We start from the raw sequence: 17,362 nt of genomic DNA, 5'->3' as shown, positions 1-17,362 counted from the left end.
CTCTAGTAGTTCTAGCTCTAGTAGCTCTAGTTCTAGTAGTTCTAGCTCTAGTAGTTCTAGCTCTAGTAGCTCTAGTAGCTCTAGTTCTAGTAGTTCTAGCTCTAGTAGTTCTAGCTCTAGTAGTTCTAGCTCTAGTAGTTCTAGCTCTAGTAGCTCTAGTTCTAGTAGTTCTAGCTCTAGTAGTTCTAGCTCTAGTAGTTCTAGCTCTAGTAGCTCTAGTTCTAGTAGTTCTAGCTCTAGTAGTTCTAGCTCTAGTAGTTCTAGTTCTAGTAGTTCTAGCTCTAGTAGTTCTAGCTCTAGTAGTTCTAGTTCTAGTAGTTCTAGCTCTAGTAGTTCTAGCTCTAGTAGTTCTAGTAGTTCTAGCTCTAGTAGTTCTAGCTCTAGTAGTTCTAGTTCTAGTAGTTCTAGTTCTAGTAGTTCTAGCTCTAGCAGCTCTAGCAGCTCTAGCTCTAGTAGTTCTAGTTCTAGTAGTTCTAGCTCTAGTAGTTCTAGTTCTAGTAGTTCTAGCTCTAGTAGTTCTAGTTCTAGTAGTTCTAGCTCTAGTAGTTCTAGTAGTTCTAGCTCTAGCAGTTCTAGCTCTAGCAGTTCTAGCTCTAGTAGTTCTAGCTCTAGTAGTTCTAGCTCTAGTAGTTCTAGTTCTAGTAGTTCTAGTAGTTCTAGTTCTAGTAGTTCTAGCTCTAGCAGTTCTAGTTCTAGCAGTTCTAGTTCTAGTAGTTCTAGTTCTAGTAGTTCTAGCTCTAGCAGTTCTAGCTCTAGCAGCTCTAGCAGTTCTAGCTCTAGCAGTTCTAGCTCTAGCAGCTCTAGCAGTTCTAGCTCTAGTAGTTCTAGCTCTAGTAGTTCTAGCTCTAGTAGTTCTAGTTCTAGTAGTTCTAGTAGTTCTAGTTCTAGTAGTTCTAGCTCTAGCAGTTCTAGCTCTAGTAGTTCTAGCTCTAGTAGTTCTAGTTCTAGTAGTTCTAGTAGTTCTAGTTCTAGTAGTTCTAGCTCTAGCAGTTCTAGTTCTAGTAGTTCTAGTTCTAGTAGTTCTAGTAGTTCTAGTTCTAGTAGTTCTAGCTCTAGCAGTTCTAGCTCTAGCAGCTCTAGCAGTTCTAGCTCTAGTAGTTCTAGCTCTAGTAGTTCTAGCTCTAGTAGGTCTAGCTCTAGTAGTTCTAGCTCTAGTAGTTCTAGTTCTAGTAGTTCTAGCAGTTCTAGCTCTAGCAGTTCTAGCTCTAGTAGTTCTAGCTCTAGTAGTTCTAGTTCTAGTAGTTCTAGCTCTAGTAGTTCTAGCTCTAGTAGTTCTAGTTCTAGTAGTTCTAGCTCTAGTAGTTCTAGCTCTAGTAGTTCTAGCTCTAGTAGTTCTAGCTCTAGCAGTTCTAGCTCTAGTAGTTCTAGCTCTAGTAGCTCTAGTAGTTCTAGTAGTTCTAGCTCTAGCAGTTCTAGCTCTAGTAGTTCTAGCTCTAGTAGTTCTAGTTCTAGTAGTTCTAGTAGTTCTAGCTCTAGTAGTTCTAGCTCTAGCAGTTCTAGTTCTAGTAGCTCTAGTAGTTCTAGCTCTAGTAGTTCTAGCTCTAGTAGTTCTAGCTCTAGCAGTTCTAGCTCTAGTAGTTCTAGCTCTAGTAGTTCTAGCTCTAGTAGTTCTAGCTCTAGTAGTTCTAGTTCTAGTAGTTCTAGCTCTAGTAGTTCTAGTTCTAGTAGTTCTAGCTCTAGTAGTTCTAGTAGTTCTAGCTCTAGTAGTTCTAGCTCTAGTAGTTCTAGTTCTAGTAGTTCTAGCTCTAGTAGTTCTAGTAGTTCTAGCTCTAGTAGTTCTAGCTCTAGTAGTTCTAGTTCTAGTAGTTCTAGCTCTAGTAGTTCTAGTAGTTCTAGTTCTAGTAGTTCTAGTAGTTCTAGCTCTAGTAGTTCTAGCTCTAGCAGTTCTAGCTCTAGTAGTTCTAGTAGTTCTAGTAGTTCTAGTAGTTCTAGTAGTTCTAGCTCTAGTAGTTCTAGCTCTAGTAGTTCTAGCTCTAGTAGTTCTAGCTCTAGTAGTTCTAGTTCTAGTAGTTCCAGCTCTAGTAGTTCTAGTAGTTCTAGCTCTAGTAGTTCTAGTTCTAGTAGCTCTAGCTCTAGCAGTTCTAGCTCTAGCAGTTCTAGTTCTAGTAGTTCTAGCTCTAGCAGTTCTAGTTCTAGTAGTTCTAGCTCTAGCAGTTCTAGCTCTAGCAGTTCTAGTTCTAGTAGTTCTAGCTCTAGCAGTTCTAGCTCTAGCAGTTCTAGCTCTAGCAGTTCTAGCTCTAGTAGTTCTAGCTCTAGCAGTTCTAGTTCTAGTAGTTCTAGCTCTAGTAGTTCTAGCTCTAGTAGTTCTAGTTCTAGTAGTTCTAGTAGTTCTAGCTCTAGTAGTTCTAGTTCTAGCTCTAGTAGTTCTAGTAGTTCTAGTTCTAGTAGTTCTAGTTCTAGTAGTTCTAGTAGTTCTAGCTCTAGCAGTTCTAGCTCTAGTAGTTCTAGCTCTAGCAGTTCTAGCTCTAGTAGTTCTAGTAGTTCTAGTTCTAGTAGTTCTAGCTCTAGTAGTTCTAGCTCTAGTAGTTCTAGCTCTAGCAGTTCTAGCTCTAGTAGTTCTAGTAGTTCTAGTTCTAGTAGTTCTAGCTCTAGCAGTTCTAGCTAGCAGTTCTAGCTCTAGTAGTTCTAGCTCTAGTAGTTCTAGCTCTAGCAGTTCTAGCTCTAGCAGTTCTAGCTCTAGTAGTTCTAGCTCTAGTAGTTCTAGCTCTAGTAGTTATAGCTCTAGTAGTTCTAGCTCTAGTAGTTCTAGCTCTAGTAGTTCTAGTTCTAGTAGTTCTAGCTCTAGTAGCTCTAGTTCTAGTAGTTCTAGCTCTAGTAGTTCTAGCTCTAGCAGCTCTAGCAGTTCTAGCTTCTAGTAGCTCTAGCTCTAGTACCTCAGAAAGCTCACCACCGCCGCTTCCTTTTATTTCTTCCAGTGATTCTCATTGGAGCTTTACATTTGTTATGACATCACAGATTTGGGGGGGGGGGGGGGGTCCTTATTTATCATGCTCTGGGTACAGGGCTACAGTAGTGAATGTTTACCTGTACAAATTGAACTGTCAGAGGGCATAAAAACCTATGGGAGCTCTTAAATCATTTGCGGTCTCCTTTAAGCCCTGCCGACGTCTGATGAATGGTTTGATCAAAATGAATTTCCTCACACTTCTCCACAAAGGGGAAAGATTGTTTTTCGATCTCCTCATCAATCTGGCATTTTCACACCATAGGAAGTCCGTTCAATTTCATAGCCTTTCTGAGGGCAGACATATTAACTCATCACAGAGCTGAAAGACTTCTGCAGATATGAACTGTGTTTTTGTTTGAGAAAATGGTCATTTGTGAAATCAATGTAAATCCACTTTTCTTTTGGGGGGGGCGTAGGGGTTAGGCAGGCCATGGCACAGTGAGCATAAACATAGACTGTATGAAATGCGTAGACAATTGTGACCGGGCCTAGCGGTAAGAGACTTATTATGTCTGGAAGTCGAATAGCGAGAACATTTATGAAATTTATTTTTATTTTTTTTGTTTAAACTTTTTTTCTCCATTATCAATTTTTTTTATGTTTAAGAACATATTTTTAAGGCAGTTTGTGACACCTAGTACCTGACTGCCAAGGTGTTAAAAATGCAGCCAATCTTTAAATATTTTCTCTGCTGAGACTTGAGGTTTAACTAGATTCAAATACGCATATCTTCTTCAAGCACATAATTTGAAAGCTACTGTACTTTCATAATCTGTAAAGATTACAGAGGGAGACTTGTGTCACGAACTACTGGGCTCGGTCACAATTAGATGTTCATAAAAGTATTGCCTGCTCTGAAGTAGCGTGACAGCCGAAGCGTTCCAACTCTGGACGCCCATCACCGCGGGAAGTTCAGCTGTTGTCTGTTTACACTTTGCACTGTGGGATGGTGGTCATGTTGTCTGTCTGTTTAACATGTGTGTTTGACATTTTCGTTTTCTAAGCAGAATTTTGTTTTTGCCGAACCACTGCTGCCTGGGCGCAGTGATTTCATCACCTCAAAAGCCCAGTTTTTCAAAAAACAAAAGGGTTCTATCTAGAGATGTCCCGATCCGATCACGTGATTTTCAGAAGATCGGGATCGGAAAAAAAAAAAAAAAAAAATCTGGGTTTAAAAAAAAAAAAAAAAATTTATTAATCTTTCTTTTATTCAACAAACATGACCATGTTCACATCTTAAACTCATACTGGGGCCTTAGTTTTGGTTTTAAATTGCATATCATTAATTTATTTATTGTCACACAGAGCAGAAGAATTTTGCCAAAACAAACGCATTTACTTTGATTTAATTATACATCAAATGATTTATGTCAAGAATGAGGGACATCCACTAGTTGCAGAACTTGCAGACACCTGATTTTTACAGACGATGGCGCCATTGCTCTCATGAAGCAGCAGGTTGGAGGCGGAGTTTTTAGATTACTCCGGTTGCAATGCCTCGCTTGAATGAAGTTAACTTTTCACCTGGATAACGTCAACATTCAGGGTGAATGTAATGTGAGAAATTGGGATGGGAGATTTTTTTTTTTTTTTTTTTATATATATTTTTTGATCGGATTGGGAAAGATCGGTATCGGTAGATACTCAAAATCACATGATCGGGATCGGATCGGGAGCAAAAAAATTTGATCGGGACATCCCTAGTATCTGCTTGTATCTAATCCAGGGTAGATGGCAAATAAACTAATTTCCCCCAAAATTGGCGTGTTCCTTTAATGCAGATTGCCAGGATGTAATCTGGGAAAAAGCTACGATAGGTGATCAGGATGGCCTCCTCAAAAGCTTATTTTTTAATATATTTTTTTATGTGTAAATTAGTTGAGTAAAAAATAGTTGGAACAGAATCCCCGATCTTAAGAATCTGTTCGTCAGCATTTTCTCACCCTCACTGACTCTATAGGTGCAATAATGCATTAGCTTGGGATTCAATGAACGGCCATCAAGATCTTGGCAAAAAGAAGGGGGGGGGGGGGGCACGAGGTGTCGGAGCCGCTGACTGATTTGATCTATCTCCATCATTAATATGAGGTTGGAACAGAAACACACAGACTTTCTGCAGAGTAAGACACATCATACTGCCCCCCCCCTCCACCTGAGGGAGGTCAGTGCTCACTGCTGTGTGAGCTTACACATGATTACCTTTGTGTTCTCTGGCTCTCTCTGGCTCTCTCTCTCTCTCTCTCTCTCTCTCTCTCTCTCTCTCTCTCTCTCTCTCTCTCTCTCTGTGTCGTAAACCACGCCGGTCACAGTCCTCTGATGTACCGGCTGTTCTGGACTCCGACCCTCCCCCTAACCCACTCACCGACGTGTTCAGATGGCATTTTTGTCTTTAATAAAAATCACCGTTTCGCAAGGCTACATTTATGACATGATTTAACGTTATCCTCTCTCTCTCTCTCCAGCTGTGGGAACTGTCCTCTGGCGAGCTGCTCCTCTCCATCCTCTTCGACGTCGGTATTATGTCCGTGACCCTTGACCCGTGCGAGTACTTCCTGTTTTGCGGCGGCAGCGATGGCAACATATTCCAGGTGTCCCTGTTCAGCCACGTGAGTCTTCGTCCTTGTTTCCTTCCTTGCGTTCCTTGGCCTTTCCCTGCTTAGCCGTGAACCAGTAATGGATCTGTTGCCCTCCGTCTTTTAAGGTGTTTAGGGTTCAGGGATCAGTGTTATCTTTAACACTGCCTTGTTTCAACTAAGAGATTCACTGACAAAAATAATTGTTTTCATCTGTTCTGCATGTTTTTCCATTGGGTTTATCTCTTTTTCTGGAGGGGAAACCCTTGCGAGCACGGGGGGGACAACATGCAAACTCCACACAGAAAGGCCCGGGAGATACCCCCCCCACCTGGGTACCTGGCAACCTGGTGGGAATCGAACCCAGGACCTTCTTGCTGTTGGGCAACAGTGTTGAACCCTGCACCACTGCGCTGCCGCATACATAGATTACATGCATAGATTACTAGATTTATCAACTACTTGGGCATTCGGGCGATAGCGGACATTATAAGTACGTAACCTAGAAACACAAATCTGTTTTGACAATATTGTTGTAAATCAAGAGTAACGAAAATAAAAGTTTTTTTTTGAATGCATAGGTTTATCAACTACAATACGAGTTACACTCAAACATAGGTGCCAGAGCTACAGCCTTGTACTGTTTGGCCAATGTGTACTGTTGGCTCTCCAGAACAATACATGTATGTGTGTGTGTGTGTGTGTGTGCATAAGCACTCACTGCCAAGCAGGGGGGGGGGGGAAACATTTAAAACAATATAAGCCTTCTGCTGACAATTTATATACGGGCCAAATACAACAGCACCCTGGCGTGACCCAGTACCCAGATACGTTGGTCTGATGTGGTAAATGGTGCATTTAACAGCTTTTTATCCAAAGCCCTTTATGATTTTGTTCCTCACATTCACCCCCATTCACTCACACATCCACTCACCGACGGCGGAGGCGACCATGCAAGTTCCAACCTGCTCATCGGGAGCAATGAATGAATGAATGAAAACTTTATTAACAGATTGCAGAATGGGTACAGTACAGTACAGCTCAATACATACAATTGTTAAGGGGATGCAGACCAGAGAAAGACTTTCGTCTTGTTTACATCAGGGTCCCCCATTTTCAATTCATCGTAACATATATGACATACATGACATACAGATAGACAGTACTGCTCCATCTATACATTTATGACATACCAGATTTGCAATTACAGTACTGTTTGTGATACAAAAAGAGTCCAGAAAGAAAAGAGTATATACATTAGGCGTGGAAACTGTACATTGGATTGGGTAGGTGGGGGTGGGGGGGGACTGTGCATTGGTGGTGGTTGGGTGGGTGGGGGGGGGGGGGGTTGGTTAGGGGGGGGGGGGGGGGGGGGGGGGGGTTCGTTAGGAGTGGGGGGGGGTTGGGTAGGAGGGGTGGGTGGGGGACACTGTACAACTGTACAAACAACACTGTACATTGGATTATTGACAAGACCATACTTGGTAATTTACTGTACATTGGAGGGGGTTGTGTTCGGACATTTACAGGGGCCAGTTTCGGGTTGCAGTCTCCCTTAGGTGTTTTTTGAGAGTGTTTTTGAAAGTGGGTAGTGATTCACATTCCTTTACAGCTTTGGGTAGGGCGTTCCACATTGATGTGGCATAATTGCGAAACGTGTTTAGTCCCTTGTTTGAGCCGAATCTGGGTTTAACATGATTTGTGGAGCTCCCTCTGGTGTTGTGATCGTGGTATTCACTGACCTTTGGGAAGTATTTTGTCATGTACATGGGTACCACCTTGGTCGTGTAGTGTATCTTGTAGACCAGGCCCATTGCAAGTTGCTGTACTCTGTCGTCTACTCTAAGCCATCCTAGGTTGTCAAAGTGGGCAGGGGTGAGGTGGGTTCTAGGAGTAAGGTCAAGCAGTAGTCTGACCAGTTTGTTTTGAGATGTTTGTAATTTTGTTTTTAGCGCCTTTGAGGTGCTTTGGTACCATGAGGTGCAAGCATAGTCGTAGTACCCTTGAATGAGTGCTCCTGCTAGAGTCTTCAGGGTATTCTTGTTTACCAGTGAGGAGATCCGGTACAAGAATCGAGTTCGTTGGTTGACTTTTTTTATTACATTGGATGCCATTTTGTCACAGGAAAGATTTGCCTCTAGGATGGAACCCAGGTAGGTAATATCTTCTTTCCTTGTGACAATATTGTCACCCACTGTAACTGAGAAGCCGTCGGTCTTGCTGAGTTTGTTATTTGAACCGAAGAGAATGGACTCTGTTTTGCCCATGTGTAATGATAGTTTGTTATCAGCGAGCCATATGCAGATTTTGCCTAGTTCTGAGCTGAGGGTTTTTTCAACCTGTAACTTGTTCTTGTCAGAGACCAGCAGGGCTGAGTTGTCCGCAAACAGGAACAAGTTGCAGTCACAAGCTGACGACATGTCATTTGCATAAATTAGGAACAGTAGCGGACCTAGTATGCTTCCTTGTGGAACACCACAGTTTACTGTGAGGGGGGGGGATAGGGTACCGTTTACCTCCACCATCTGCTCTCTCCCCTCCAGGTAGGATTGCATCCAGCTCACTGATAGACTATCAAAACCAATTGCTTTTAGCTTGTCAATCAGAATGGTGTGATTGACAGTGTCGAAGGCCTTTTGTAGGTCCAGCATGACCATGCCGCAGTATTTGCCCGCGTCCACCTCTTGTTTGATGTGGTCGTTTAAATAGAGAAGGCATGTGTCAGTGGAGTGGGATGTTCTGAAGCCAGATTGGAATTCGTAGATTAGATTTTTTTCCGCAAGGTATTTTTCGACCTGTTCGTATAAAAATTTTTCCATGACTTTCGAGATGGAGGTAAGGATAGAAACAGGGCGGTAGTTGCCTGGGTCTAATTTACTGCCTTTTTTGTGCAGAGGGGTCACTCTCGCAATTTTGAAGTCCTTGGGGACGTGTCCCTGTTTTATGGAGAGGTTTATTATGTGTGTGATGACTGGGGTGATGGCGGCTGCTGAGTCTCTGAGGAATTTGGAGGGGATGTTGTCATGGCCAGTGGCCTTGTTGGGTTGGAGGGCGCTCAGTTTTTTGAGTACCTCATCTGTTGTTACCATTTCCAGTTTGAAGTCGTCTTTGTGGACCCCTAGGTTCTTGTAGTATGCTACTATGTGTTCTACCCCCAATGGGGTTAAGTGTCTCGCTCAAGGACACATCGACACGCTTCCCGGGGAACCTCCGGATTACCGTACGACTGCTCTACCTCCTGGGCCACTGGGCCACTGTGGCTCGAGTACTGCACACTCATGGCAGACGACCGCCGTGCTGATATTTCACGTGTGCTATGGCGCCATCTAGAGGCCCGGCTGACTTGATAATGCGTTCAGTGACCCACGGATGTGCTGATGATCTGGTAGAGCGGGTAGAGATTTAAAAAACGTTTTCTCTTAAATCTGAACTTTAAAAGTGAAAGACTCCCTGAACTGCTGTCACTTGCCCACAGTAATAACTTCAAAATTCCCTTTTTAAGTTGCACCTGCAGTAAAAATGCCATCCATTTTAGAATAAATAATTCCTCTGATCATCTGACATCATGTCTCCCCTCGATTCTGGCTCAGATCTCAGACACTAAACGGTCAACGGTAAAGAGACTGCATTTATATATAGTGCTTTTATCCAAAGTGCTTTACAACTTATGTCTGGGGAAATTCGTGTGTCACTCACACATTCACACGCCATGCAAGGTGCCAACCTGCTCATCGGGAGCAGTTATGGATTCAGTGTCTTGTTCAAGGACACTTTGACGCGCTGCCAGGAGGAGCCACATTACCAGACGACCACTCTGCCTCCTAGCGCTAAACTTCACAAAAGTGGACATGAGGTTCCTGCCGACACTCTTGTGCCTTTGAGCCTGGCGAAGCCCTCTCTTTACTTTTCATTGTAAAGATCTTAACACTTCGCAGTAAGGTCTCTTTAGATCAGCAGTTCTCAAACTACGGGCCGCGACCCAAAGTGGGGCCGTGGGTAGGTGACAGTGGGGTCTAGTGCGCATTGGCAAGTAAAAAAAATAATAATACTTTTTTATTTTTTTTATTGTGTTCTGGCAACATATTTTGGCTAAATATACCTGGTTTTATAAATGTGTATTGATAACATAGTGCTGTAATAAAATGTTTGTGTGCTTTTATTTTGATATTCCTTAATTCCACGTTGAAATTATGCGATACATTAAGTGTGGGGTCACCAAAAAAATTCCTAAATATAATGGGGTCGTGGTATAAACAAGTTTGAGAACCCCTGCTTTAGATCAATGAGGTCTTAGGAAGATCTTGGAAAGTCCTTCGAAAAAGGAAAATATTCTTAATTTTCTTTTATATATTTGACTGTGCTGTACATGAATTTTCAGAAATGTCAGTTTTTTAAGGTGACCAGTGAAAGAATGCGTTGTCTTCAGGGTCTGATGAAGCAGTAAGGTCGCACGCCCCCTGCGGCCCCTGAACATGGCCTTTACTGTGCATGACGTCATCTCTGGAGCTCTCACCTTTTAGCTTCTCTGTTGCAGATTGCAGAAGAATTGCAGAAAGAATTCTAACACAAACACGATCGTAAGGTCTTACCGCTTAAGATGAGATAAGATATTCCTTTATTGATTATCCTTGTAATTATACATACAGTAAACGTTATATATGATATAACTAGTATATTAAATACATTGAGAGTTTGCCAGAGTGTTCCATAGCAGTCACTGATGGGATGGGTAATCGAATTCGGTACTTTTAAGGGTATCGACCGAATCACGTTGGTACTACAGAGTACCAATTCACGTGAGATCCAGATTATAATTTTTTTTGTCCGATGACATCATGTTTAGTTTACCACGAAACGAAACCTATGAAGTGTGCCGCACGTTCACGTCAACGTTCACACGCACAATACACGCACGCTTACCTAGGATTTGACTTGATTCAACAACAAAGCAGTCTGGGCGATGGCAAGCCGAAAGCTGTCGCAAGTGGTTACACTTACAAAGCTAGATGCAGACAACGCTCGCTGCAATATTATATATATATTAACAAATTGTTCTAAATAAATAATAGTGATAATAAATAATTAGAAGTTTGGAAATGTTTACAACTGAGGTAGGTAGATTACATTTTAAAGTACCGAAAAAGGTACCGCTGGGTACCGGTATCGATTCACATGTGAACGGTACCCAACCCTCGTCACTGACGGTCACTACAGATGGCAGAACTGACACAATGGGAAGCGCTAACATTTTAGTTAATCAGCCACGTGTCAAAATGCTAGATATCGGCCCAGTCATCCACTACTAATATAATATGATAATGATAATCGTGTTAACTGTCATACATTTGTTTTCTGATGTGCTCGGTAGGTGCTTTGTTTTTAAATCAAATATAGTTTAGTTATTAACACATTTGGGGCCATTGGGATTAGACGGGGCCCACTCTATACGGCCAGCATATCATAACAACCTTTCATTGTGCGTGAGGCTGTTTGTAGAGCTAAATCTATAGTTTATATTATTGCTATCTGTCCATTCTCATTGTCAATTGACACTATAAACCGTCCCTTCAATATGCCTTAAATAAATAATTTCTTCATCAATATGTTCCCATTTTATAGCGTCTTGAATATGAACGTTATAGCAGAATGTTCTGGGGTATTTCCTGGAATGCGAGATATAGGGTGCTAAGCTAATAACGTTAAATCGAATGGCGTTTCGGCTATAGACAAGCTAGAGTTAAAACTCAAAATGCATATTGTCGGTATCATGGTCCACAATGAATGCATGAAAGGGAGGGGGGGGGGGGGGGGGCGGGGGACGTCGTTTCTGATTATTGATTACCAATAACGGCATTAGCCTCAGTAGCCTCATTCGCTGACCGGGTGGATGGCTATCAAAGCAAGGCCCGACCAGGCTGAAATTGACGTCAAATCGCTCTTACCTGTGGCCGGTTGGACTGCAAAAAGGATTTCCCAGTTATCGATCGCCATCTGGTAGATCCATATGTCCATTGGCTGATGCTATATTCCTTTACTGCATACTGAATTCAGCGTCCCAAAAACTATTCCAGGCGATCGGCTACACGCATAACTTTAGGCTAACAGAAAAGTCCATTCATAATAAAAAAAAGATAAAAACACCGGTCTGTAACAGGGAACACTGCATTATCGAGACAGCGACCCTACGAGGATCTGGCCGGTAATGCACTTTTCCGAATTCCAAGAGTAGGGTAAATCTGCAGTGCCGCCCGGTGACATTCAGTAGGATATTACAATGGAATAAAAGCCAAAACAACCTTGCCACGTATATATACGTGGTTGGCCCTTTAACACTTTCAGTGCCCAGCAGGGGGCGCACGATTTAGTGCTTGAATACCCAGCATCCACTTCAATGTTAGCGTTAATATCGCCTAATCTATGTTTTAAATTATGGCTATGTGTCTAATCTGCCCGTCGCTTATCAATGACTCATTTTCCAGTCAACATTGTCGAAGCGGATTGTTTTTTTATCGGTTCATTTCCGTTTTATAGCATCTTGAAAAGCCCTCGTTTTTAAGGAAAATAAAAATATTCCATAATAAACGGAATATTCTAGAATACACAAAAAACGTTCTCATTTTTCGGCCTATTTATGAATCGTTTTCAAATAAACGCTAGATTATCGATAGTATATGACGTATGCACGCTATATAGGCGATCCGATATCTGCTCTGATATATTTCCTGATCGCTCGCACAGCCAAACAGCCATATCAAACATAGGGGAAAAGCTTATATCTCCGTGAAAACAGGTCTGATTATCCTAAGACTGGTAAAATAGATTCCTTACCTGAGATCAGATGGTATCCAAAAAGATTATTCCAATGGAGTTTAAAGGCATTGCACTTGACCTATGTACTGAATCATGTAATTGTTTTTAATCCATCATTGTAGTAATTGTAATTCATTGTAATTATTAACTGTTGTGATATTTGTGTCCTTTGTTAACTCGTCATCACTGTAAATGAGGGAAACCTCAGTGCTTTCACGAGTATAAATAAAGGTTTGAAATGAAATGAATTCCTGATCGCCATTCCAAAAATCGATCCTTTTATTGATCCAACGCTAGATACTGTAAAGACATATTACACGCTGTTCTGAGGCTCCACAATGACTGGGATCATCTCCGGTTACATGCGTGAGAAGTAAAATGTGGATTCCGGAGTTTTTTTTTCTCATCTATTTTCATTGAGTCCATTCCAAAAGGGTGCATTACCATCTGGGAGACGATAGGGGGCGCTTTTTTCACATCTGAGCTCCTGATGAGGCTGGTTTCCCAACGGTAGACTCGGTTGATGAAATATGAATTCAATCAATCAATCAATCAATCAATCAATCAATCAATCAATCAATCAATCAAATGTATTTGTATAGCATGTTTAAACATGACGCTTGTCAACCAAAGTGCTTCACATAGCTAAGCTAAGTACAAAGAAAAGTATAAAATAAACAGAAAAATTAAATAAAATCAACGGATAGACAAAGGAAAAACAGAACAACACGTCAACAAGTACGGCAAGAGTCAAAGTGAGTCAGGGAAGGCCAGGCGATATAGGTGGGTTTTGAGTTTTGATTTAAAAGACTCGATGGAGGGGGCAGATTTGATGGACATGGCGGGGATGCTGTTCCAGAGGTCAGGGGCTGCGACCGCAAAAGCACGTCCCCCCCTAGACTTGAAGTTAGACCTACGAGTGGTTAGGAGACCCTTATCAGCCGATCTGAGGGCCCTGGCGTTGGTATAGGGGGTGAGGAGGTCTGCTAGGTAAGCAGGGGCTTTACCATTTAGGGCTTTATAAACCATTAAGAGGACCTTGAAGTCTATTCTAAAGCGCACCGGGAGCCAGTGGAGGGAGGCAAGTACAGGGGTGATGTGAGCTCTCTTCCGGGTACCTGTGAGCAGTCTAGCGGCAGCGTTTTGGGGGAGTTGTAGACAGGCTATGGTGGATTTATTTAGCCCCAGGTACAGGGAGTTACAGTAGTCTAAGCGTGAGGATATGAAGGCGTGAATGACTCTTTCCAGGTCTGAGGGGGAGAGAATGGCCTTGATCTTGGCTATGGACCGGAGCTGGAAAAAGCACCCTTTCACCACCGAGTTTACCTGCCTATTGAAGGAAAACTCTGGGTCAAAGAGCACACCCAGGTTTTTAACAAAGGGCTTGACTAGGGGAGACAGGTTACCCAGGCTGCTGGCAATGACATTGGTTTGGTTTGGAGGGCCGAAAAGGAGGATTTCACATTTTGAGTGATTGAGCTGTAGAAAATTGTGTGCCATCCAGCATTTGATGTCGTCTAGGCAGGAATGAAGACTGTCAAGATTGTTTATATTGTTGGGTTTCATGGGGAGATAGACCTGAGTGTCGTCAGCATAAAAATGGAAAGATATGTTGTGTTTTTTAATTATCAGACCCAAGGGGCAGCATGTATAGGGAGAATAGGATAGGGCCAAGGATGGAGCCTTGTGGAACCCCGCAAGAGAGAGAGGCAGAGGGGGAGGAGCAGTTTCCGATGTTAACGGAGAAGCTTCTATCACTGAGGTAGGAGGTGAACCATGATAGGGCTGTGCCACTGACACCAACTGCCTGGTGGAGACGGTCAATGAGGATAGCATGGTCTATTGTATCGAAAGCTGCACTGAGGTCTAAGAGCATAAGGACAGCGCAGTCCCGGTTGTCTGTAGTGAGGAGCAGGTCATTCAGATCGCTAATAAAAAAAATTCATGCGAATTGTCGTGCTGGGCATTCAGGGGGCGGTCTGTTAACACGTGTTATGTCGTGGCTGGCATTCAAAGTGTTAAGCATGGCGCCGAAACACGTATATATACGTGGTTGGCCCTGAATGTGTTAATAAGGTATTTCTTGAATGATTTTGAAAGAATAACTACTTACACATGCCACAATACTGGACTCTGACTGGAACTAATTCCAAATACTACTAATGCACGCCTGCTGATTGGAGGCATTCCAAAAAAGCGGTGTCAATTCAAACGCTGTCAAACATTTTATTGGATCTATTTGAGCCTTCGTCGTCTCTCCCTTGTCAGACCTTGAGTAATGTTGCACAGAAACCGTTGAGCACATCGCAGCACAAGAAAAGACCCTCTCCTCCTCTATGCTTACACTGGAATTTTGTTGAAAGGCTTAATTCCCCTCATGCGGTCGGAGCCAGTCTGAAGTGAGTCAGTGTGCAATGTGGGTCGGATGCCCGCAGGCAACCCCCCTCACCCACAGGACCGACACATCCTTCTTCTCTTCCTCTTCCTCTGTCCTCCGGCAGGTTCAGATCCAGCGCTTCCCTGCCGCGGCTCGGGAAGCACCGTCCTGAGTGAGGCTGGACCCCTCGCCGCTCTGTTGGCTATTTTCATATTTTTATTTATTTAAACCTTTATTTAACCAGCTAAAACGCTTGAGATCAAGAATCTCTTTTACGAGCAAGACATGACCAAAATGGCAGCAATAAAAATAATAAACCAAGTTACAACATACAGGACAAAACACAGACGGATAAAAGGTAAAGATGAAAGGATAAAAAGCAAGCGCCACTATGTCCTTGACATTAGTAACGTAGCATCAGCATTATGTATTAATGCTGAGGCTGTCAATCGATTAAAATATTTAATCTGATTAATCGCATGATTTTCCATAGTTAACTTGTGATTAATCGCAAATTAATCGCATATTTTTTATCTGTTCTAAATATACCTTAACTCTTTGACTGCCACGCTGTTTTTCCATCTTTACTCCCTGGAGCCAGCTTTTTCTTTACCATTTTCACAATGTTTGCAGACCCATCATATATTCTATATTATAGCTATGGAGACAATAGTACGGCTCATTTGACAGGCACTATTTATAGTCCAACAGGGACAAACCAGTTCATTTCTACATACCTTCGTTTGTGCGCTATACCACGCTAAACATCACCCCGTTTCAAAATAATCCAGTCTCGTTTTCTAGATCGCGAGATATGACGTGTTATGTGCATATGCACAAATTGTTCAGGTTGCTCGTATAGGTATATACTAGGGCTGTCCCCGACTAAGGATTTGGATGGTCGACTAGGATTGGCCAAAATGTGCCGTTAGTAGACTATTGGTCGACTTAAAAAAAAGTATATTTTTTTTTTTTTTTTTTTTTTTTTTTTTATCATTTCATTTGGGCTGTGGGGGTGCTTAATGTCTGAAGGAGTCGACTGAAGGCATCTTGTCCTCTGCAAAAGCATGCAATTGGTCCACTGATGGATACATCTTGATATTTGTCTAGTCTAGTGTGTTCATTAGATGGGTGAAATCCTCTTTCAGTGCCTCTGTGCCTGTTTTCTTAGGCAGTTAGCCTCTGGTATGCGTGCCATTAGCGTTAGCCACGCTTCTAGGCCTCTTTTCTTTTGGAAAAAATGATAAAAAAAAAGAAATGTATTATATTTGACTAAGAGGTTGGCCAGTCGACTACGGCTCCTTTCGACCGATTAGTCGACTAATCGATTAATAGGGGTCAGCCCTAGTATATACCATATAGATGTTTCTTCACAAAGTCATCAAGGGGGGGGGGGGTCGTTTTACGAAGCTGCGATCGTTACCAAAATCTTGTTTTAGGTTAGGTAAAATACGACGCTGTGATCAATACAAAATTATGTTTCAGGTTTGTTAAAATACGCCTAAAATAGACCATACCTTTGTCAGAAGGTACTCCAAAATGAATAATCCCAGTGCATTGGGTCTGGCTATAATACGGAAAACAATAGGTGTGTCCACCTGTCAGGATTCGATCGTCATTGTAATTATAATGTAGGCAGCGGTGCCAGGGAGACACAGGCAGGTCCGCGCGAGTGTTTAGAATGGGGAAAACCGAAAAAAAGAAAAAACACGAGATATCTCGGGTTTGGCGCTCAACGCTTGGATTTGAAACACGAGAAATCTCGGGTTTGGCGCTGAATGCGTTAAAAACGTTAATCTTGTGTTAAAAAAATAGTGGCGCTAAAAGAATTGTGCGTTAACACATTGCCTGCCGGGCATTGTACCCATCATTGTACCCAGTCTGCCAGCGCTATAAGTCTATGGAGTGGCTCACCTTCTTTGCAGGGCTATAACCTTTTAAATTGTATTGCTATATTGACATTACTATGGCCCATTCAACATCGATTATCTATCGTTCAGGATGTGGGAACGTTATACTTTTTCATTCATACATTCATACAAAAATACCTTCTAGAATATAAGTGTTTTTATCGTTTTCTGCAGTAATTGCTAAGCGCATATATAGATTATCGATTGCCGTTTCCCCCCTATACACGCTATATTAAAAAATTTAACTATATATGATCGATATACGTCATCAGTAACTGCTTTATGTAGTATGGGTGGATATATTGATCACATGGTTTGCAAACAAGGAAACTCACAATTGGGTTGAAAATAACGTTGGTGTCCTCTTACCGTGGGTCAAAGAGACTGGCGGTGAAAGATCCCAAGTATACGACGTTGATCGCCTCGGTCCATTTCCGGTTTGTATGTTGCAATAAACGCCGAAATCATATCGATTATTAAGTTTAGAAAGCGATCCATTATGTACATTGTGTCTGTCGGGAGCCTTGCGACAATATCTGACGGCCGGATGAATTTAATCGACGCACAGCAGCCATATCCTGTTTACCAGTGTAACTCGCCCGACCATCCACCAGGCGGCGGTATTGAGCCGTCGTTGCCGTCACCTATAGGGTCCAGCTGGAGCGTCGCGGGTGTATATATGAATTATGAATGCCATGGCGAAAAAATGAAATATTGATCTCAATAACGCTGTACAGCGAGGTCT

At 42.4% G+C, this 17,362-nt stretch overlaps 1 protein-coding gene across 1 annotated transcript in view; it reads left to right on the top strand.

Moving 5' to 3' along the window:
- The window catches only part of wdr18 (WD repeat domain 18), a gene marked incomplete at its 5' end in the record, with an annotated part of 249,754 nt that overhangs the window by 107,238 nt on the left and 125,154 nt on the right, over positions 1-17,362 (top strand). The window contains one exon of the mRNA XM_084310819.1: positions 5,410-5,553. Within this exon, the coding sequence (XP_084166945.1) occupies positions 5,410-5,553 (144 nt within the window). The remainder of the gene's footprint in view (positions 1-5,409; positions 5,554-17,362) is intronic.

This window comes from Notolepis coatsorum (genome assembly GCF_963971535.1).
Source record: "Notolepis coatsorum genome assembly, chromosome: 3".
NCBI classification, from domain to species: Eukaryota; Metazoa; Chordata; class Actinopteri; order Aulopiformes; family Paralepididae; genus Notolepis; species Notolepis coatsorum.
This window is presented reverse-complemented; position numbering and strand designations above follow the sequence as displayed.